Here is a 25,345-nt window from a genome sequence, read left to right on the forward strand (position 1 = left end):
ACCTTAGCATTACATCTAGGTCTACCTACTCACTGATGAGACCTCAAAAAAGGTCGATAACGGTCTGGATAGTGACCTTCTCTCATAATGTAGAACAGTAATACATCTCCTAGGAGTTGTGTTTTACATTATGGAAAAATACTAAGAATAGTGATTGGAACTTGCTCCACCTTTACTACGAGTCGCCCTAGCATTGCACTACTAGGTGTTGGCTTAGGCTTGGACTCGCTGAACTTTATATAGTTTTCTGTATTCGGCATGAAACTCTTAGATTAGATTTCCTATCTTTGAGTTTCTTATTCGGCTAAGAAATAATGTAGTATTGTTGTGTCGTCCCTTCTTCTAAATAATGTGCATCTTTCATTGATATATCGGGATAACTTATTCAAATTTTAGAATTTGAATAAGTTGTCCCGATATTATTATTATTATTACATTCGCAATATCAAGTTCTATCGCATGTGTAACTACATTAAGTAGGTTGCGTCATTGTTCTGCGATCCACATTAATAATAAACTTAGCCTTATGTCTTGCTTCTCTTATACTCCTTCTTATGCAACTTAACTTTTAAGGGCCACCAGAAGTTTACCCGTTCCCTGAATTCTATAAATTATCCTGATCACTCAGACAAATTTATTTTTTTTACTGCACCAGCCTGAGCCTTAAAGTTAGAGATAGACACTGCCTTTAGGTTAATCACAGAATATCAGGTGCTACTAACAATATAAATTAAATTCCTAGAAAATTGGGCTCTCTGGCATAATTTTACTCTTATTTTGCAGTCGTGCCCTTACTTTCAATTGAGGTATTCCTGCACACACACACACATTCTTAGGTTTGATATTTTATGAAGTGAATGACATGGTATAAAGGGCAGCAATAACAACACAAAGATGATGAAAATGGGAGAAGCATTGTGAATGGAGAACCTACAGAACAAGTAAAACATTTCAGCTACTTAGGCATGATTTTTAGTGAAGATGGTAAATTAAATATGGAAATAGACAACAGAATCAACGAAGCTGGTATGGTAGGAAGTCAATTGAATAAATTCATATGGAATAAGAGAGAAATTAGTCGGAACACTAAATTAGCTGTTTACAAGACTGTGTTCAAACCAGTTTTAACTTAAGGATCTGAGAGCTGGGTCAGAAGTAAAACACTTGACCAAAGACTAGAGACAGCAAATATGAGAGTCCTGAGAAAGATTAAGGTCACGAACAGATGGCATCAATGGCAATATCATATTAAAAACAAGGATATTAAGAAAGAACTTGACCTTGTCAGCATCCAGGAATGCATTAGCAGAGCTAATCTCAGATGGTATGGTCACTTAAATAGAATGGTAAAGGAAAGATTAGCAAAACAAGTGTTCTCTGCACAGGTTGGCAGGAAAACGACCCAGAGGAAGACCAAGATACAGGTGGATTGATACGGTACAAAGTGCCTTAGACAATAGAAATATAAGATCTGATAATGTTGGAGTCTTGACAAGTAACAGACTGATTTGGAGGAAAATTGTAGATAGGAAGTTAGTAATGATTTAATTTTTTTCATGTAGTACTATCATATCCTGCACACCCCTTGAGGGTACATGGCAGGAATTTGATGATAATGATGATAAAAAAGTTAGAAACTCATCAGTTTTAAAAGATTTCTCTAATTTGAATAATTCTCAGTCTTGGAGCACCCTTTGTGCAATTAAACTATTCTATTCTCCCATGGTACGCTACCAGTGCTCAGGCTAAAATAGCATGCACAAAAAACATTATTGTGTAAATACTTCATTCATTAAAGCCATTTCACTATTCTCATCATCATATACTTCATTGCTATGTTTATTTCTGTATTCTCTACAACACATCATTTTTGCACCTTTCACGGCTATCTCCCTTTTGACACTCCACTTTTAATGTGTACTCAAAACATTTCTTAATAAACTCTCGCTCTATTTAACCTATCACTCACTTTGGACATAAATACACAAACACTTCATCTCACAAAGTTCCTCATATTAAATTCCTAGAACAAAGACAACTTATCCACTAATGTCCTACACGACATCTGCTATTACATGCACAATAATACACTTATAGACACGTGCACACATACCATCAAAAAATCATAGCACACTGAATAAATTCCATATAAAATAAACTAAATCTAAATTATAATTTATCTTCTACAGATAAACTATATCCCAACCAAATCATCTTACACTTATTATCGTCTAGACCAGTGATGGCGAACCTATGACACGCATGTCAGCACTGACACACTCGAGGGCTTCAGGTGACACACCTTGGATGTTGAAAAATATTGGTATTCTGATGAAAAAACTGCGATAAATCGTGTAAGAGCACTCTCAGTTAAGGCAAAGGTAGGTTTGTTCATTGAAAGAACTTTCTACCAGTAGTCAGCAACAGAAAAGTCATTAAATGTAATGTAAGTTTGTAATTTCAGTTTATTAAATTAATTGCATAATATGAATTCATAGATTTTATACCAATGTCCTATTAAATAAACAGCCTAATATGATATGCATAAGTCACCATCTATGATTATGTAGTTACATTTATAATGTATGTACGCAAGTGGCACATCAATAACGTCAATATTTAGAAAAAAAAAAAAAAAAAATTGACACACCTGGGAAAAAGATTCGCCATCACTGGTCTAGACCACAGGTTCCCAAACTTTTTCAGGCCACCGCCCACTTTGCAAGACATAAATTTTGTAATGCCCCCCCTATTATACACACATGCTCTATTTTCTCATTGACAAAGAAAATTGACATCTATTTCTATCTGACATGGTAAATTTTCAAATGATTAAATAATTGAAATAGAAAATTGATAAAAAAATTGATCATATAAGACGGCTATAAGATGAATTAATATGCAATATTTAAATTTTAAATGATTATCTAATTGCAAAATCATGAAAATGATTAATTTTTAAATATATATTATTCATTTCTTCTATAAAGAGCCACTTACCCCTAGACTGCCAGAACGCATCCAAATGCTTCTGATCCCACTATAGCTCCCCCTAGAAGGCTTCAGCGCCCACTGGGGGGGGAGTACCGCCCACTTTGGGAACCTATGGTCTAGAACTCTTCACAAAGTCTTTCTATGACTTGTTTAGCTAAACAGGAGTCATAGGACTAAACAAAATGTCTAATTTTGTTTAGCTATTGATACATATAGCTTTCTTACATTTTTTAATATTTCAATTCTCCAACGGCACACAAGCCAGGGACTTGGGTGTGATTTCTTTTTTTCTATCTTTGCAAACAATTTCCCATATTTCCATGCTAAGTCAATCGGTCTTCAAATATTACTAATGTTTGATTTTTGAACTTTACTTTTCCCAATTTGTATGCTTGAGTCTAAGAGTCCTTTCACTGATTCTTATCACAACTTTAAGTGCACTTTAAGTACAAAACTTTCTCTCCCCATGGGATATTCAAACTTAACCAGCTCAACACTAGGTGATCATTTCCTATTTCAAATTCTCTACACACTACTACTTTAGGGACTACTGTTGGCATGACATATAGTCTCTCACAGAGTCGAGTCAATCCCACCACAAAGGCATACATGCCTTTCCTAGATGGAGGAAACCAACTAGACCTATAGGTGATAAATGTTTTTCATCACTTAGTGAAACACCACCACGGTGCTTACTGGAGACTTAAAGTGGCTTACATCCATGTTTGGTCTTCAGAGCAAGGGATCGGGTTTCTTCTCACCCTCTTCTTTCACATGCAGCATGGGTGACACACTTCAAGAACATGCCAAATACATTGTATTATCCAGACTCATCTCCATTCACAACTGCAGACCAGCATTTTTTTTTAATTTTATTTTTTGTGATTCTCACTCATGAAAGATTATAAGCCTAGAGTACATTAGTACCATAAGTGGGTTAAGGACTTTTTTTCCCTATCTGGTATTATTATTACAGTCAACCCTCCTACAACGCGGTACTCTTATAACACGGTTTCCATATAACGCGGAGCCAAAATTGCGACAGCCCTCCTATAACACGGTACTCTTATAACGCGGTTTCCGTTCAACAACATTCCATCAACTTAATTGGTTTAAGAAGATTCTCTATAGCATGAATTTATCTATGTGTTAAATTTTTACAGTTGAAATTAACGGGGAATCCCCTTCTTTTTGGTGAAGGTACATCACCATTTTCCAATTTCAGTTATCAGGGAATTCCCCTATAAGTGAAGAAACGATGCAAGATTGTTCACAGTGCTCTGTTTTAATGCTTAAAATAGACCGTATGATTGGCTGTTGCGTATTTGTGTGAATTTTTTTATCCATACTGGAAAAAACTACCATCTAGAACCTTCATTTCAAAAAATGAAAGGCATGTAGATAGGAAATTAGTAATGATTTAATTTTCTCCAGGGTTTAAACCTTCAAAACAACGTATCACTCTTCGTATGTGCAGCAATCTATCAGTAAATCTGATGATAAAACCAATGATAATAAATCATTCTTCAACTCCTCGTGTAATGAAAAACATTAATAAGACCCGATTGCCTATATTCTGGCAATCTAATAAAACAGCTTGGATGACTCAAGATTTATTTAAGGACTGGTTTTATAATTGTTTTATTCCGGCGGTGGAAAACTATACGATAAAAAAAAATTTGTATTTTAAAGTTTTATTGGTTCTTGATAATGCTGGTTGCCACAACAAGGAACTGGATCATCCAAATGTAAAAATTGTTTTCCTTCCTCCTAACTGCACGTCATTAATACAACCTTTGGACCAAGGAGTCATTCAAACTACACACGCCGATTTTTCCAAACCATTTTCGACAGATTAGAAAATGATGAAAATAAAACTCTTATTCAAGCATGGAAGGAATTCTCTATTTTAGATTGTATTAGAACCGTGTCATCAGCTTGCGCAGAAATTAAACCATCAACACTTAATACATGTTGGAAACCTCTTTTGCCTCAAATGGTTCAAGCAAGAAATGATATTTCACTCCCAGTTGCAGAAATAGTAAACATTGCTTCTCGTTTAAGCGGTGAAGGATTTGCATTAAACCATCAAGATGTAGAAGAACTACTTCAGGAAGAAACCTTAGATGAGGAAGAATTGATGGAATTAGCTGATGAATCTACCTCAAATGCATTGGCAGACGAAAATATGAAAAACGAATGGGTGCCAAATCTCAATTTATACGATGTGAAAAAAGGGCTAAATTTGGCTAAAGAATTAGAACTTCATTTCGCTCAAACTGATCGTTCAATGGTGCGCAGCGCAAAGTTTAAAAGAGAGTTAAGAAACTGCTTAGCTCCATATAGAGAGGTTTTAGTACAGGTTTTAGTTAGAAAAAAAAGCTACGATTGAAAATCAACAAGAAGATTTGTCAAGTGAGGAAGACATTTGGCCCATTAAAAGACGAAGAGTTAGGCCACTCATATTTGAAAGCAAGGATGAGTGTTAAAAGCGTTCAATACACATGAAATTATGTTATGCAATTTTACATAATTTTCTTGGTTTTGTTGGAAAACAGTTTTTTAGTTTAGTTTAGTTTTAGTTTGATTTTTTTTATCATTTCCTTGTATGAACTCTTCGATTCAATAAAGATAATTTTATTGTACTTAACATATTATCTTGCCTTTTGTGTTTGTAAAATTTTTTCCACAACCGTATGCACCGTAACTTGACGCTCTGAGAATGCAATTTTCATACAACGCAGAACGAATCAAACTGATTAACAAGTGATTTTAATTACTTCCGAGTTTCACTCAACGCGGTTCCCATATAACGCAGTACAAATCAATCTGATTCGTACTAATTCTGAGTTTCTCATAGTGCGGTTTCCATATAACGCGGTATACAGTTTCCATATAACAAGGTATACAGTTTCCATATAACGAATTAACCTGGTTTGCACGTTAATTCTGAATTTCTTATAACACGGTACGAATTAATCGCGTTATAGGAGGATTGACTGTATTATTTTATATTTTTATTCATTTTATACATAGTCCAGAAACCCTGCTCTAGATTTCAAACATGGATCAAACACTTTTCAAGCCACTTCAAATCTCCAATAAGCAGGGTGGTGGTAGTCTCACACCAGGCAATGATATTCATCTCAAAATCTAATTCCTGTTTAATCCTTTATCAAAGTTGTGTGTAAGGTAGACTTACCATAATTTTTTTTTTTTTTTTTTTTTATCAAACCGGGATATTTTTAAGAGTTTGTTCAAAATAGAAAGTAACGCCTTCTACACTAAGTACTTATGATTCAAAAGGCTAAATATAACAGAGTAGTTAACATAAAACAACATTTCGTTGTAATAATTTTTAATTACTCTTACTGAACCTAACTTATTATTAAAAAGTTATTAATATTTATCACTAGTGTCAACTTTCTTTAAAAATTCTTTGTTATTTTCAAATCTATTGCAAATCTATTTTGCTTATCTTTTTACTTAATAGAAATCTAGTGTGTTGTATCCATCCACGTAAAAGTGCCAACGATGTTTTAAAATAAATATGTTTAGCTTGTCTTGATCAATAAATCCCAATAGAGGTCATTTCCATAGTTTTTGTGGTCAAGAAAATAACGTTTTAACATGAATAGAATCCATGGGGAAACCAAACAAAAGGTACGCTGTTTTGAACTGGTATAATGCAAAAAGGCCAGACTATTAAATCATCTTACTTTTTTGAAAAGATGTTGGGAAAACAACATCATTCCCAAGTTTCTATCTTTAAAGGAACAATTCCATTCCAGACGAGCTAAAAAACAAGAGATCTGGTTAAATAAAAATTTAACCAGATCCCTTGAAGTTGCAAACCATCCTACTAAGGCCAAACAAGCAGAACAGCCAATATATATAAATTTCTGAACAAATGAAGTACATCAGGTTCCACCATTACAACCACTCTGGACTTGCTGACCATGCTTTTGACAAACACACACCACAGGATATGCTGGAAGAAGGCCACTCTATTGCACCACAGCAAATACAAATATGAGAGGCTATTCCTGAAATCTGCCTCAGTCTGAGAAACTTTCCAAAACACAACAAACTTGGGTAGCACTCACCTTCAGTCCAACAGCCAAGACCATCCAATTTAGCCCATCAGGGGACACCATTTAGGACTAAGTCTGACTATAGTTGCCTTTCTTCAGTCTTATTTACCTCGTGTTAGTGCCAGTGTGCACATATCAGTGTTCTGTGATCCCTGATGATGGCAACGTAACATTGCAAAAATATTGAAAGTATTAATTGAAGTTATTATAATTAATATTCAATATATATTGTAATTTCCTGAAAAATAATAGTTATGAATAGCCGACGTATAAGCCTTTCTAACAGAATTACCTGAGATTAGCTCTGCTCACACATTCTTGAATGCAAACGTTAAGTTATTATTATTATTATTATTCCGGGCAACTCCAAGGAGTCGATAGACTCATCGAGGAAGGCCCTAACATCATGTCAAGAACAACTATTCGACATTCACACAGTATCTATCATACCTTGCCTTGAACTCATTCACGGTCGTAGCACCCACAACAGACTCTGGAAGCTCATTCACCCTCTCCAAGTAAAAACCTAGCTCTAACACCCTTGTCAACCACACTCTTGCCCAGCTTCCATGCATGGCCCCTAGTCCTCCCACCACCAGTCCTATTTTCAAAAATATCTTCTGGATCAATCTTATAGAAACCCTTCAGTAATTTGAATGTCTCAATCATATCATCCCTCCTTCGCCTATCGACCAATTTCTGCAACCCACAAATCTTCAACCTATTCCATAAGGTTTATTCCACAGTCCTGTTATCATCTTGGTCACTCGTCTCTGGATCCTCTCCACTTCCTCCCCATCACGAAGAAACCCTAGTGCCCATAACTGGGCACAGTAGTCCAGATGGGGTCTTATCAAGGCTCAATACAGAGGAACAACTTGTTTGTCTCTGCATGTTAAAGTATTTATCAGAAGCCAAGTGATTTGATGAGCCGATTTAGCCACTTTTGCAATGTGCCCCCTAAACTTCAATTTCCCTATCCACCAACACTCCCAAATCCCTGGCCTCATCAATCTCCTGGAGTACAGTTCCACCAATGTGATATACTGCTGCTATTCTTTTCACCCCAAAGTGCATAACCTTACACTTTGCCACATTAAACTGACATCCATTTCTCCTAGCCCAGTCCTCCAAACTATCCAAATCATCCTGTAAAATTTTGACATCCTGTGCACTCACAATTGCTCTACCCAACTTTGCATCATCAGCAAACAAGTGAACACTTCCTCTCAGATCCTTTCCTATATCATTGATGAACAAATTGAAAAGCAGTGGTCCAAGAACAGAGCCCTGCAGCACACCACTAGTCACAAGCCATCTTTTAGACTCCACTCCTGAATAAACCACTCTCTGTATCTCTCCTTCAACCACCATCCTATCCATCTCACCAACCCTATATCCATCCCCATCTGCTCCAGTTTACTGATTAGGGTTCCATGTGGTATCCTGTCAAAGGCCTTGGCAAGGTCCAGTAGTATCAATGTAAACCCATTACCCATATCCAGTTAAGCCGTCACGTGAGCAAGTTACTGAGGCATGATCTACCCTTCACAAAACCATGTTGTCCCCCCATACAATATCCCATTTTCATCTATCCAAATCCTGTATTCTTTTCTTGACTAATTTCTCTAAGACCATGAAAATGATTCCTGATATGCTAATTGGTCAGTAATTTACAACAGCAGTATAATAAATTTAGTTTAATCCTTTATCCAAGTATGAGCAAACAAAGTTTGCGCCTGAAAGTATCTTCAGGACTGGGGTACATATCCGCAAGGAGATGTGTTTTGCATTATGGGAGATAGTGAAATAGGAGTGCTGGTAGCTTGCTCTACCTTTGCAAGGAGCGCCCTGGTGTTGTACCACCTTCCCCCAGTCCTGAAGATACTTTCAGGCGCAAACTTTGTTTGCTCACACTTGGATAAAGGATTAAACTAAATTTATTATACTCTAACCAAGTGAAAAATAAACTTTCTACAACAGCAGGGCACTCCTTGTCAAGGGTACTGACAATTCTTTAGCTGCTTCTCTTACGACACGAGCTGGTATACCATCCAATCCCACAGATGTATTGACATTGAGGTTATGCAATAGACTACTCACCTCCACAATTCCAGTATAATCTACTGGTTCATTCGTTTCTGCAATGTCACCACCTGGATGATATATTCTTGCAAAGTGTTCACTCAGTAACTCAACTATATCCACTGATTCAGTTACCTCCCTACCATCGGTATTCTTTAAAATCATTCTGCCATATACATTTTTCCTTTTACTTGCAACATATGAAAAAACTGTTTAGGATTCTCTTTAGCCTGCATGGCCAATGTTCTTTCGTAATCCTTTTTTGCTTTTCTTACCACACTTGTTACCATTCTGGCCTGCGCTTTATACCATTCATGTGTCTGCCGGTCACCTTTCTCCTTAAATTCCCTCCATAGTTGTTTCTTTTTTTGCAGCTCAAGCTTAATGGTGTCATTCATCCATTTAACCCCTACTTGATTTATTATTCGGACTCTAGGTATACAGTCAGCCATTGCTTCATGCAAACACTTCTTAACTGCCTTCCATGCACTATCAACTTCTAGTCCTTGCAGTTGATACCAATCACTGAATCAATCAAACTCCTAAGCTTGTCATACTTTCCAGCCCGATAATTAAACATGTACCCTGTCTTAATTGAAAATTCCACACCGTTAGACACCTCCCAAGTCAAGACCCTATGATCACTCTCACCAATTGGTGAGAATGTGGTCATATTTGTTACAGCCAAATCCTCAGATGTAATTACTAGGTCAAGCACTCTCTGACCCCTAGTATTTTCCATTACATGCTGTCGCAGATAGTTATCCCTTAATAACCGCATAAAATCCAATTCCTTCCTCCCATGTGTCCTCTCCTCACTCCAATCAATGCGACCATAGTTGAAATCTCCCATAATAATTACCCTCCTTCCACTCATTTCTCCTATTTGGTTGTGCATACAGCACCCAATTGTATATTTAGTTCTGCTAGACACAATCTCACACCAAATGGCCTCAAATGTGCTCTTTTCTCTATCCTGCAATTTAACTTCTATTCTCCTTGGCTGCAGCTCATCAGCTATCATCAACAATACTCCTCCCCCCATTTTATTCTCCCTGTCATTCCTGAACACACTATACCCATCACATTCAATCCCACTAGCTATATCATCTACAGTCAGGCATGATTCACTAATACCAATAACCTGTGGTCTGGAAGTGCCAACCATGGCCAAAAACTCTTCCTTCTTGTTCCTAATACTCCTAGCATTAGTGTACATGAATTTAAAATCCCCATTAGCCCCAACTTCCTAATATCTTCAATTTTTAATATGATTCTGCCATTGAAGTCATCTGTTAACATCACTGATTTTTCTCAGAACTCTCATATCTGTGGTCGCTAATCTTTGATCCAACTTGCAGATCCATAACTTATAACTAGTTTGAAGATTATCTTATACACTGCTCTAATTTATTGTTTTGGGTAATTTCTCTTAAATTTATATTCCATATAAATTTATTCAACTGACTTATCCACCATACCAAATGCTAATTCTGATGTCTATTTCTAAATTGAATTTGTCATCTTCACTAAAAACTGTGCTGAAATATCTGAATCTAATTTCACTTGTTCTATAGATTCTTCATTGAGAATGCAGTGGGGGTTTTCTATGTTCCTACCTAACTTCATAGTTTTGTCTTTTTATTGCTGATTTTGATGCCAAATTTGTTACACCTGTTATTCAACATTATCTGCATGAAGCAAAGAACTAAGTTTGATATCTCCAATTTTAATACAAGGTTTAATGATACTTTTTTTTATAATGTGCATCTTACACTGGATTTTATATCAAATCATCTTCCTGTATTTTCTTCAATTCTAACTGGTGATTTATAACTTAAATGTAAACTACTTATTGCCCTGTATAATGTTCCATTTACTTCACATAATTGTAGTATTTTAAAAAGCTCTTCTCTGGTTCACCTTGTCATATGCCTTTTCCAGGTCTACAAAACTCGAATACACATCCTTGTTATATTTCCCCAATTTTTCAACTATTTGCTGTAAAGTGAAAATCTGGTCTTTACAACTTCTATATGGCCTAAACCCAGCTTGTCCTTCTCCAAGTTTCTGTTCCAAGTATGCTTGCATAAATTTTACCAGGAACACTCAGCAGGGAAATTCCTCTATAATTCTCACATTTAGTTTTATAACCCTTTTTTATAGATGGGAACTATGAGAGCTCTACTCCAATCATCTTTTCTCCATTTCTAAGCTTTCTGAATAGCCTCCACAACATTATGCCAAATCAAGCCAAGAAAAATGCTAGTTTATATATACAGGGTGTTCGGGATAAATTTGACATATTTATAATTAATTATATTTTTCCGTAAGTTACATGTATTAACACACACTTCTCTTCATTTAAAAGTTTGGACCCTTCTTCATTCATATACAAGATGTCAGAAAGGATGGATAGCTGGAACCCACCTGAATCATGGAAGAGAATAACTTGTATCATGATGATTCGTGCCCGCCATCAAAATAAGGATATTACGACTGCTGTCCAATGCTCCCTGAATACAGTAAAAACAATCAGGCATGAACTAGAGACTTGCAATGGTGACTATGAGGATGTAGCAAGAAGAAATATCCCTAGCAGACGATCTGATTGCGTTCGTACAGCAGAATTCCTCGCAAATCTGCAGGAACAGGTGTTGAAGAACCCTGGCATTGGAATTCGGGCTTTGTTCGTGGAGTTGCTAACTGTAGTCAAGCCCTGGATAACAAGGGTAGCCAATGGTAGGCCGTATGTATGGCAGCAGGATTCGGCCCCTTGCCACACCTCTGGGAAAAGTCAAAAATGGTTGTCTGAAAATTTCTACGACTTCACCAGTCCAAATGTTTGGCCTCCAAACTCCCCAGACCTTAACCCCATGGATTATTTTGTATGGGGCGCAGTTGAAAAAGACACCAATCGCACTTCCAGTAATACAAAAGCCCAGTTAATGGATAAAATTAAAACAGTTTTTGCGGCCCTTCCCAGGGAGACTGTAGCATCAGCTTGTTCGAGGTTCCGAAGCAGAATTGAAGCTGTGATCGATGCTAATGGTGGTTATTTTGAGTAAATCTTGTTGATAGTATTGTAATTAACTCTGCCTGTAATGTTTTTTTGTCAATTCATTAAATTTAATAGATACAAAGAAGATTTTCTTTTTCCTTACGAAACTGTCAAATTTATCCCGAACACCCTGTATATATATATAATATGGCAAATAGAAACAATGAGTATGGCAAAATGATGTTAATGGATGAAAGTGATAAATTAGCAACTGCTGCAGATGACATCAATGTATTTATTCAGTAAGCAAATCAAGAGTATTTCATCCTCAGTGTGAAATCAAGAAGTTCAAGTGTAGAGAAAATGGGAGAAGACTTACTGAGAGAAAGCAAGAAGTATATCAGAAGTTTTAGGCAAGCTTGATGTCAATATGACAACAGGACTTAATGACATCACAATGTATCGTAAAGTAATGTTCCAGGTGTCCGCCTTGACTTACCTGTGTATAGTTCGCCCACCGATTAGAGATCCCTTGACACTTCTGCGCATGTCAGAAAAAGGAGAATCCATTCCGATAATAGGGATTTCAATCTGTCATCTGGGATGAGTTTGTTTATTATTACATCATCATCAAATTCCTGATATATACCCTCAAGGGGTGTACAGGATATGATAGTACTACATGAAAAATTTACATCATTACTAACTTCCTATCTACAATTTTCCTTCAAATCAGTCTGTTACTTGTCAAGACTCTAACATTATCAGATCTTATATTTCTATTGTCTAAGGAACTCTGTACTGTATCAATCCACCTATATCTTGGTCTTCCTCTGGGTCGTTTTCCTGCCACCTGGCAGAGAACACTTGTTTTGCTAATCTTTCCTTGCCCATTCTGTTTAAGTGACCATACCACCTGGGATTAGCTCTGCTAACGCATTCCTGGATGCTGACAATGTCTAGTTCTTTCCTAATATCCTCATTTTTAATATGATGCTGCCATTGATGCCATCAGCTCATGCCTCTAATCTTTTTCAGGACTCTCATATCTGTGGTCTCCAATCTTTGGTCAAGTGTTTTACTTCTGACCAGCTCTCAGATCCATAAGTCAAAACTGGTTTGAACACGGTCTTGCATACAGCTAATTTAGTATTCTGACTAATTTCTCTCTTATTCCTTATGAATTTATTCAATTAACTTCCTACTATACCAACTTTGTTGATTCTGTTGTCTATTTCCATATTTAATTTATCAACTTCACTAAAAATCGTGCCTAAGTAGCTGAAATGTTTTACTTGTTCCACAGGTTCTCCATTCAAAACACAGTGGATATTTTCAATGATTCTACCTATTTTCATTGTCTTTGTCATTTTATTGCTGACCTGCATACCATATCTATTACAACAGCTATTCAATTTAGTCAGGGAATCTTGCAAACTTGTAGCGGATTTATTTAGAAGTATAACATCGTCTGCATAAAGCAAAGAGCATACATTAATATCTCCAATTCTGATATCATGTTTAATACCACTTTTCTTCATAATTTGATCCATATAGATAATGAATAGCAGAGAGGATAATGTACATCCTTGTCTCACACCAGATTTAACATTCAACCATCTTCCTGTACTTCCTTCAATTCTAACTGCTGACTTGCAACTCAAACACAGACTAAGTATTGCTTGAAATATTACCCCATTGACACCATATAATTGTAACATATTCAATAGCTTCACTCTTGGCACCTTGTCATTTGCCTGTTCCAGATCAACAAAACTTAAATACAGATCTTTGTTATATTCCCATGCTTTCTCCCCTATTTGTCGTAAAGTGAAGATCTGATCCTGACAGCCTCTATTTGGCCTGAATCCAGCTTGTTCTTCACCAAGCTTTTCTTCCACAATTCTTCTCAACTGTTTCTCAAGTATACTGGCATGCTATACTGTTTCTCAAGTAAGCTTGCCAGGAACACTCAGTAGGGAAATACCTCTGTAATTCTCACATTCAGTTTTATTTCCCTTTTTATATATGGGTACTATGAGAGCTCTACTCCAATCATCAGGAATTCGTCCCTCTGTCCACACCTTCTGGACTATGCAGTGCAGCCACTGTAAGACCTTTATACCACCATACTTCAGCATTTCTGGTCGAATATCATCTTCTTCTGCTGCCTTTCCACATTTCAAGCCTTTGGTGGCTTTTTCTACTTCAAGTATGGATATGTATTCCTAACTGTATGCCTGTTGAGTGTTTTTTACCACTGTGCTATTTTCATTCAGCAATTTTTCGAAGTAATTACTCCATACTTCAAGGATATCCTTTTCTCCTGTTTTCATTTCGCTTTTATCATCTCTAACTCCTTTTACAGCACTCTTTCCTCCATTCCTAAGCTTCTTCAACAACCTCCAGAATATCTTACCACTTTCTTGATATTTATTTTCTATGTTCTTACCAATATCCTCCCATGACTTTTGTTTAGCTAGTTTTACAGTGTTTAGCTTTCTTACATTTGTCTCTGTATTCTCTAAGAGCGCAAGCTGATTTATTTGCCAAGAACTTTTGATATGCTTTCTTCTTTTCCTTCACTGCCTCTTTAACTTCCTGTGTCCACCAGGGAGTTCTGATTTTTCTATCCTTGCAGAAAACCTCACCACATGCCTCTTTGGCTGAATCAATCAGGGTTTTCTTCAAGGCTTGCCACTGAATCTTCAAGGTTTGGTTTCTGTTCTCAAACTCAAGAGAGAAAACATCGCTATCAAAAATAACATAGTCAATGAGACTTTTCTTATTCCTTGCCTCTTCTCTCCATGTGAATTTGTGCACATTTTTATGTTGGAACAATGTGTTAGTAATAACCAGTCCATGTCCTGAGCAGAAACCTAAAAAGTATTTGCCATTATTATTAAATTTGCTCTTTTCTCCAAATTTTCCCAAAATATTTTTGTATGTCTGACAATCATTTCCTACTCTGCTATTTAGATCCCTAACAAGGACCTTTTTCATTGTGTCAGTTGCTTTTTCTAAAGCATCAAAAAATTCCTCCACTTCTATCTTAGTAGAACCTTCTGTGAGACCTAAAGCAGTGGTGTGTTGGGACTGGCTTATGCGAACCGGTTGTTAATGCTTTTAAGTCGGGTGGCCGGTTATTAAAATTCTTTAAAATTACAGGTCGGAAAATTTAGTTTTACTTTTATGAACATTGTTGTTTTTAAAGTGTAACTATTTTGCTTGTATAACAGTTGGAAAAATGTATGTAGAGTATTACCAAAATTAAAAAAGGTATAGCATAAAACAAAAATTGAACTAAGTTTATTTTTATGAAAGTTTTCTATAAAATAAAAATAATTATACAGAAAAACAGAAATTTTTTCAAATGAACTTAGATATTCTAAACTTACAGTTGAGAGAACTGAGACACTTCAATGTCCTAAACCGATTAATTATTTATGACTTGTTGTGACTCTTTTAACAAACCCAGTCAAAAAAATGTTGGAAAAAAAATGCCATTATCTAATCCTTTTAATCTTCAGTCATCTGAATCGGTGTCCGAATCGCCATCACTTTCGCTTAAACTGATCACCAAAGGTTCGCATAATTCTTCGATAATTCTGTCTCTGTCCCAATATATATTTTTCAATGAGGTGACATGAAAGCAATATTTTCCCCAGTTTTGAACTGTAATACTTTCAATCGCCTGTTTTGAAAGTTTAAAAAGTTTCCACATGTCAATATCCCCAGTTACGTTGCGATGGCGAATGAAACTTTTCACTTCTGCCCAAACATACTGAACAGCATTAATATCGCAATGATATGGTGGTAGCCTCAAAGCTAGAAATCCGTACTCTTTGAGCATCGTGTCGAATTTAAATAGTTTAGTTGTGGGCGAGTTTCTTTTGACCAAATTAAGCAATTCAATTTTTCGCATATCTGGGGAATGAGAAATGTTATTTGCAGAGAGCCAATCCATAAGAACTTGCTTCTTATTTGACCAATTTGGAACTTTGTTTAATCGAATAGAGTGATATGAAGCGTTATCAATTATAACAACAGCATTTTTAGGAAGGTTTGAATCAGTTTATCCTCTGCCAACTTTTCGAAGATCATAGAATTCATTTGCCCATGGTAATCTCCAGTAGTTGAATTGGCTTTGTATAGTAAGTTTGAATTCGGTAAAAAACCCATTTCTCCACCAGCACACAAAATTGTTATCCGCCTCGAGGCATTTCCGGTTTGAAGCACTCCGCATTCTTCTTTAGGCTGCCAACATTTTCCATAAGTTAAATTACTATCAATCCAAGTTTCATCTAGATACACAATCGGTCTTTTCTCCTCCCTGAAATGTCTTATTGCTCTCAAATACTGTGTTCTAGATAAAACAATGTTACTTCGCTCCATGATAAGTTTCCTTTTATTCTGGGACTTTTTAAAACAAAATCTGATTTCATGAAATATTTTCCTTAAAGTTTCTCTTTTCCAAGGAAAATTAATTTTTTCTTTAAGCACAGGAATCAATTTCGGAAAAGTTGGCACTCTATTCTCGACCACGTAAAATTCGTGAAAAGTTCTTCTTATAACGTGAACATCAAAATCATTGAAAGCTATGGTTTCAACGGTTTACTTTCTCTGGAGCATTTTTTAGGAGATTTAAATTTTGGCTTACCTTCACCTTTTGATTCCCTATGAATTCTTTTAACAGTTGACCCCGATACGCCCGCAATTGCACTTGCACGTTTTATGACTTGAGAAAGGGGAACAAGGAGACTGCCTTCTGACGATTCTTTTTCACAGAATGTCAGCACATGATTCAATATTCTTTTGCAAGAGCTACTGAAACGTTTAACAACAGAACTTGTTGACTGTACTGGATCCATTATACAAATTCATAATAAAAAAATAATGCAAAAAAGCGACAACAAAAATCAAGCTAGTACTAATACAGCGACAGACAAGAAAGCACGTGATTTCACATGTTGGGCGACCAATTCATACATCCTTCATTTCTTTCTCCCCTTCAGCATGAATAGACTATTCTTGGCAAAATGCCAAGGAGATACCTACAAACGGTGGGTGAACAATAACAAAAGTCTTGCAACAGCACAAGTCCCGAGTTGAAGAAAAAAATATTCCACTTCACAAAGGTGGCGATAAGGCTACAAATTCTAGGCCAATCTATATATATATATATCTGGAGTTAAGGTGTTGGAGAGGTTGATGAGAGCTAGGATACAGAAGTGGGTTGATGACAGCGGTATTTTCTATGCTTGTCAGCATGGGTTTGATGAAGTGAAGTCATGTTTTACCAACTTACTTAAGTATATAACAAGGTGATGAATGTGCTGGACAAGGAAGACACATATACAGTGAAATACTTAGATTTTGCAAAGGATTTTGACAGATTGGCACATCACAAGTTGGTAACTAAATTGGAGCACATGGGACTGGATGCTAGATTAGTGAGATGGATGGTAAATGGCTGTCAGATAAGTATCAGCAAGTTGTGTATGGGGGTGCAGTATCCCAGAAGAGGAAAGTAACTAGCAGTGTGCAACAGGGGTCTGTTTTGGGGCCATTGCTATTTAACTTATATATTAATGATACTGGGATGGGTTTAATTGGAGATATGCAATTGCTTGCAGATGATGCAAAACTGGGGAGAATGACGAGACTTGGATAGACTGTATGAGTGGGAAAGTGGGTGGAAATGTCAGTTCAACATTGCATAGCATAAGATTCTGAAATTTGGTATGCAGTAATGGAATGTAAAGTATACATATGGTGGGGATATTTTGAAAAAGGTTGAGGAGACAAGAGATCTGGGGATAGTGGTGGCAGACCAGGCCTGAAGTGCAGAGGTTACATTGCACAAGCTGTGAAGTCATCACATTAGATTAAGGCAGTGAAGCAGAGGACATTAACAGATAGAAATAAAGAGGTTATGGTTCCATTGTATAAGGCTTTGATCAGGCTCACATGGATTACTGTGTAGATTTCATACCCTGGTTTCATGATGATGAGGATATATTAGGAAGGATCCAGAGAAAATTGACTAAGGTGTTATTGGTCTTTGGGATATAAAGACAGATTGAGGAAATGCAAATTTCAAAGCTTCATTAATAGGAGGAGGAGGGGGTATGACAGATGTTCATGTTGGTAAGGAGTTGTTTACAGGTTAATGTGGAAGAAATTTTTCATAAAATGGGAAAAGGGGGCATCCCTGTAAACTGTATAAAGGAGAGTGTGAGCAAGAGCATGAGGAATAGGTTCTCTGGATGGTGAGTGGAATGCATTGTGAGACAGTGTGGTGAATGCAGATACATTGAATGAGTTTAAAGCACAGTTTGATGAGTTGTGTGCACCCCCTACAATGAGTAGCGACTCCATGGATATCTGGTGTTAATAATAATAATATGCCTTATGAAACAGAATGCATATTTTAACATTCCAACTGGAAAACAGCAAAGTGCAAAATCTGTTCTTGTATAAACTTCAAGAAATTAGAAAAACTGTCTTGCAGTATTCTTGCAGATGAATCAAAATTATGCAATTGCTCTTCTACTTAAGCATGAGGATTTCCTTGAGTAAATATTTTAAATTAAAGATGCCAAAAAATTATATTCTTGGTTTAATCCTTCATCCAAGCATAAGCAAACAAAGTTTGCACGTGAAGTAGCTTCATGACCGGGCTACTTGTATATATATAGAGGGTAATGATTCCATGTCAATTGCCTTAGTATCCCATAATGCAAAGCCCAAATCCTATCGAGTGTGTATGTTATACATTATTGGAAGGCCACTACAGGCTGGTTTCAACCTTTATTGAAGTTTCGTCACTGGCTCCTTTATATATACGTAGCACAGTTGTGAAGATATTTTACACACAAACTTTGTTTTCTTACACTTGGATAAAAGATAAAACAAAGAACATAATTTCTTGTCATATTTAATTTATAGTATAACCAAGTGAAAAAACTTTCAACCCCTGGAGTACTTCCTGATACAAAATTAGCAGGAAGTACTCCTGGTGTTACATGAATGAGAATTTGATGAAACAGTGGCTTGAGAAAGTTTTCAAATTATGTTCAGTGACTATATTTAGGATTTTGGATGCAGCTGTTTTTCCAACAGCAACTTATGGATGTGAGACGTGGAGCCTAAAGAAGTTGATAGGAAAAGGATAGCTACTTTTGAAATGTGGTGTTACAGAATGCTGTTGAGGATATCACATACTGAAAGGCAGAAAGAAAGGATCAGTAGAATTTTCAGACTTCCTAAGGATGTTGATAGAAAAAAGTTGAAATACTTTGGACACATTGAAAGGAAAAACTTTCAGAACAGTAAGAGAAGGTAAAGTTCCTGGGAAAAAAAGAAGGGATAGACCATCATTGAGATGGATGGATGGATGGATGGTCACCTGGAGTGATTGATCTTCAGGGAGTTGAAGCCTCCAGAAAAGATTACAACAGGGCCACATGGGCGAGGATTAGTGTGGCACATCACCGAGCATATACAGCATCTGTTGATGTCCAATGAATAGATGGATGGACTATATTTATTTAAAGATATATCAAAAATACTGAGTTGGTTATGATATCCATGGCATCTCAATGCGAGTGCAGGATGATCTGGCCAAACCATTTTAAAGAAACTCCAAAAGGCTAATTCATCTTTATTTAAATATAATAACATATCTTAATATATTTTAATTATGTAAGTTTTAAAATTAATCATATATAGACATCTTACCAAATGCAAATAGCATTTATGTCCACATGGTTGAGTTTCTGGTTTCATGTCACAATTTTTACGCTTGAATTGACTGGGTGTTGGATGAAAGGCTATAATACAAAGAAGCTATTATATATTACTAATATTAAGTGGATGTTAACTACCTCTACTGAAAACACAGCAATTTACAAGATTAATAATAAAATTATATTTAGAGCACACAGCAATTTACAAGATTAATAATAAAATTATATTTAGAGTTTGAGGAATACATCAGTATTGAAAAATCAATTGGACTAATAAGCAACCAGCTGGAAACACATGACAAATCTGTAATGGCTTATGCTAGCAACTTTTTTTTTTTGGATTATTCAAGATTTATTCAGCTAGGTACATAACTTTTTAAAAAAAATAAATAAATAAAAAATAAATAACAAATTGCAAGTCTTGAAACTTCTTGATCTCATGTGTTTATTTGTGGATTTTTATTTTTTAGGCTGAAGATATGACAGTGGTTTTCATTTTAGCAGGTTGATGAAATATTTCCTTTTAAATTATTAACTAATATAAATAAAATGCACAATTATCAATTCAGCTATTTTCAATGCTGATCATTGAATAGTACATTCATAATTAACTGTACTGTTTTCATGGTTTTTTCCATTTGTCTATAGTAAATAAAAAGGATTACTTTATAATCATTTTGTCATATTTTTTATCATTTCCATGCTGTAATCAAGCAGTTATGTTTCTTGCTGTATGTCAAATCTGATTTATTTTTTAATTCAATGATATGTGTTGGAAGGCTTAAGTGTTGCCATATATTCATTTTATTTATATAGCAATGCCATTAAAAAAGAGTACATTTTTTTTTTTTTTTTTTTTGTGGACTTGCTTTTTTAGGATATTTTCTACATCAAAGATAAGCATGAACGAAATTATATGATAGCATTATTATTACCATTTCAATTTAGCACAATCATTGAATTTTCAAGATGATTATGTGCTTAAATTATACATTTTTGGTCGTTTTATAATAGAAATACAATTTTATTAATACAGACCAGTTTACAATAAAAACATTTATTAAAACCTATCAGTTTCGCCAGCAAACTGCCTGGCTTTTTGAAGGCGTTATGGAGATATGAAAGCTAGTAAATGCAAATTAAAAGGAACATAAAAAACGTTGTAAACCAAACTAGTAGCTATGGTTACACGTTTCGCATGACAGAGATGACTTATTGTTCTTATTCATTATCACGCATGCGTGTTTGTTGTAGACTTGTAATGTGATTACTGGCTAGCTGTAGTTCAGATTGATTGAGAGAGAGGATCAAGTTTTTCCATGAACTATTTAGAATTGCACCCTGATTTCTGTTGAAGTTTCCGCCGGTTATTAATACTATTGTGGCTTCCTTAAATACACAATGCCTGTAGTCGTCATCGAGATATGGCATGGAGCTGTTTTGCCAATCTATCGTGTGGTTAGATGTGCAGAAATGATGTGCTAAGCCGGAAGAGATGCTTCTGTTGTGGTTTACATCACCAACATGTTCTTTTTGTTTAATTTCTAAACTTCGTGAAGTTTGTCCGATGTAGGCAAGACCACAGGAGCAGGGAATGTTTGACTCCTCCAAAAGATAAAGTTCCGTTCTACAAATATCCAGGAGTATATTACATTATGTTCCTTTTAATTTGCATTTACTAGCTTTCATATCTCCGTAACGCCTTGAAAAAGCCAGACAGTTTGCTGGCGAAACTGGTAGGTTTTAATAAATGTTTTTATTGTAAACTGGTCTGTATTAATAAAATTGTATTTCTATGATTATGTGCTAAAAAAGAAAATCTCTTCAAAACTTAAGTGAATGATGAGATGCAACTGTGTATATATATATATATATTTTTTTTTTTTATGTTTGGTCCATACACAGGAGGTTGGTTGGTCAATCTATAGTACATTAGTGCCGTGTATGGGTAGTGGGTTGGGAAAGAAAGAATTTGTTTACATTTGATTTGAATGACTTTAAATTGTATTCCTTGGCAAACACAGCAGGTGGGAGACTGTTCCACAGTGCAGCAGTTGCAGGGATAAAGGAAGAGGAAAAGAAACTTGTTCTGTTTGTTTCTAGGTGTACTGTGAAGGGATGTGCAGCAGTTGCACATGTTCCAATGAGCTTAGTACTGAGCAGAGGAATTATTGATATTATTTCGGATGAGCATTTCCCATGGAAATATTTGTAGAATATACATACTGCAGAGACCATACGTCTGTGTGAAAGTGGGGGGAGGGGGGGGGGGAGAATGGTAAGGGATGGATCATTGATAAGTCTAATTGCTCTCCTTTGTATTGAGTCGAGCATTTTGAGAGAGCTTTTAGGGGCCCCACCCCATATGTGGGAGCGGTATTCAATAGCTGGGTGGATTTGTGATTTGTATAATGTTAATAGCTGTTCAGGGGTGAAGTAACGTTTTCTCTAGTTTTTTTGAGGCTGAGGATGCAATGGTTGTGATATGTTTATGCCAGGAGAGGTTTGATGTGAGGGTGATTCCAAGAAGTGAGATCTCAAACTGTATGGAAATTTGGGCATCGTCAAAAAGGATACTTTTTGGGTTCTTTTTTATGGGAAATAGTACAGAACTGGGTTTTGGTATATACAGTGAATATACAATTTACAGTTGCCCCTTGAACAACATGTGTGTGTGTGGGGGGGGGGGGGGTGCACCGATATCCTATGCAGTAGAAAATCTGTGTATAACTTTCAACTCCCCCAAAAACTTTACTACTAATAGCATACCATTGACTGGAATCCTTCCCAATAACATAAACGTCGTCAATTAATACATATTTTGTATATTACATGTATTTTATATATTATTATTATTATTATTAAGAGAGACCTCCAGGGAATCAGAGACTCATGGAGGGAGGCCACATACTACACACACCAGCTATCATACTTATTCTTGAATTCATTCACACTGCATGCACTCACAACATCCAATGGCAATCCATTCCAATCATGCACCACCCTCTGAGAGAAAAATCTAACCCTCACACCCTTCTTGGCAGCCTTCATTCTCAGCTTCCAAGGATCTGCTCTTGTCCTCTCCCCACCCCCATAAATTGAAAAATTCCATCAATTGAAATCCTGTATGACTCTTTCAGAAGTTTGTAAGCCTCAATCATATCACCCCCTCTTTCTCCTATTTGCTAGTATCTGCAGTCTACAAATTCTCTATCTGTCTTCATAATCAGTATTCCACAATCCTGATATCATTTTTAGCACTCTCCTTTGTACTCTCTCCAATATATCAGAATCACAATGGAAACCAGACCTGCACACAATAGTCCAAGTGAGGTCTTATCAAGGCCTTGTAAAGAGGCAAAACAACATACTTATCTTTACATATGAATATTCGTTTCAGCATTGCAATTATCTTTTGAGTTGCATTTGCAATCTTTGCCACATGGCCCTAACTTCAACTTCCTATCTATTAACACTCCAAGATCCCTAGCCTCATTAGTTTCTTCTAGCCTAATTCCACCAATATAATACAACATTGGATATCTAATCATGCCGAAGTGAATGACTTTACATTTATTGACATTGAACCCATTTTCCCATGCTCACAATTCCAGCCTATTCAAATCATTCTGCAAAGACTGCATATCAGCAGCATTCCTGATTACCCTACGTATCTTTGCATCATCTGCAAATAACTGTATATCACTTGTCAAATCCTTCCCAATATCATTAATGTACAGATTGAATAACAGTGGACCAAGCACTGATCCTTGTGGTACACCACTTATTATTATTATTAATTTTTGTAATGGTTATGGGCAGTACTGCCCTTACATCACGTCCAGACTTGATATAAGCCTAAGCCTTTACAAGTGTTTTACCCTCTGCCTGTTCTCGTTATCATTGTAGTCATTCTCTGGTGGCAACACCATGCCACCAGTATGCCCTGTAGGGCCCTCAAGGAAAGAACTTTTATATCCTTCTGCATAAGCCCAAGCTGTTTTGAGTCTTTATAACTATCTGTGCTCCATATGCCATATAAAGAGGTAGTACTGGTAAACCTTAGAGTTGCTCCATGCTCCTCCCGTATCTTACTAACTAGATCTTGATTATTCTTATAATAGTTTACCTTATTATTATGGCTATAGGCTAGTGGTACTCTGTTCCCGCCACCTGGGCATCAACTACCCAAACATCACCATCTCTTTTAATCACTAAGTCTGGCTTACGCAAACCCGCAGAGGTCCTATAATGTGGTTCCACTGCAGTCTTCCAAACTTTGTTCTTAAAGCAGTTGTTCAGAATGGAGACCATGCCATCATGCTTCCACATGCGAATCCCATGGGTGCGGAAGCACCACTGGGCTATATGAGACAATGTCTCACTGTAGTGGCAGCCAGCACTTCAGTTTGAGTCGTCACTACCCCATCGAGCTGTGCAGGCTCGAGTGGGTAAGGCACTGATCCTTGTCCTGATAAGGTTAATATACTCGAACCCAGGGAGGAGTCTGGTGCCATCCCTTACCCAATAATGCTGGGGAGGCACCCAGATATGACTTTTAAAGGAGCACCATCTACAGAAGAGTGCAGCAGAGATGCCCATCTCTTGTGTTCTGCAGGTGCCAACTCAATTAAGGTACCGTGATAACAGGACCAGCCTTTAGCCCACCTAAAGTTTTCTTGTATTAATTGGCTATAGAAAGCCTCTCTGCAGAGGGGAAGAAGATAATTCTAATTTCGCGATTCTGGACAGCTGCAGGCATGGGATCACCCATCTAAGTGATGGAACCCGAGCGTGCTGTCCTTCACCCTTGTGTGGAAATATGCAGTAGGGGTGTCAGGCGACAGTCGGAGCCATGATCTCACAGCTGAATGGATAGCCCTGTCCATTCGGGACAGTACCGAGATATATGTCCTACCAAGCACCAACTTGTGGTAAAAGCGAGGTAGGAGATGGTGGGAAAGGAGAAACAGTCTTTGCTGGAGCTTGAGAGGAGCTTTCCTCAAAGAAGCGATCCCAGCATCTAGGATAGAAGGGACAGAAGATCTTCCCTTTGGGGTGAACATGATACCAAGGTATCCCCACTCTTCCAGGATGGTCAAAGCATGCAACGGCCTCCTGTGCAGGGAAAACTCTATAGTCTCGACCTTAAGCTTCTTGTCGCGACCAGAGGGGACAAGAGCTAAAGAGCAGGACTTCTCTACATTAATAGAAAGGCCTCGAATAGAGAAAAAGTCAACAGCCCGGTGTCGAGGAGTTCCTGCACGCCTACCTTAGTAGAGGCTACAAGAATAAGATCATCCGCAAAAGCCATAGAATTAAAGGAAGAAGTGCCTAGAGAGCAGCCTGTATGGCTAGGAAGAGAGTGGAGAAACTCATCTGTGATGCAGTTAAAGAAAGGGGGAGATAGATGATCACCC

At 36.7% G+C, this 25,345-nt stretch overlaps 1 protein-coding gene across 4 annotated transcripts in view; it reads right to left on the reverse strand.

Moving 5' to 3' along the window:
- E(z) (histone-lysine N-methyltransferase E(z)) overlaps positions 1 to 25,345 on the reverse strand; it is a 516,600-nt gene that overhangs the window by 171,141 nt on the left and 320,114 nt on the right. For all 4 annotated transcript variants that reach the window (XM_090413305.1, XM_090413314.1, XM_090413324.1 and 1 more), the window contains one exon: positions 19,918 to 20,009. In XM_090413305.1, the coding sequence (XP_090269431.1) occupies positions 19,918 to 20,009 (92 nt within the window). The remainder of the gene's footprint in view (positions 1 to 19,917; positions 20,010 to 25,345) is intronic.

The sequence above is a fragment of the Typopeltis vanoorti genome, chromosome 2, assembly GCF_054136105.1.
Source record: "Typopeltis vanoorti isolate ZY-2024b chromosome 2, IOZ_Tvanoo_1.0, whole genome shotgun sequence".
Taxonomy (NCBI): Eukaryota; Metazoa; Arthropoda; class Arachnida; order Uropygi; family Thelyphonidae; genus Typopeltis; species Typopeltis vanoorti.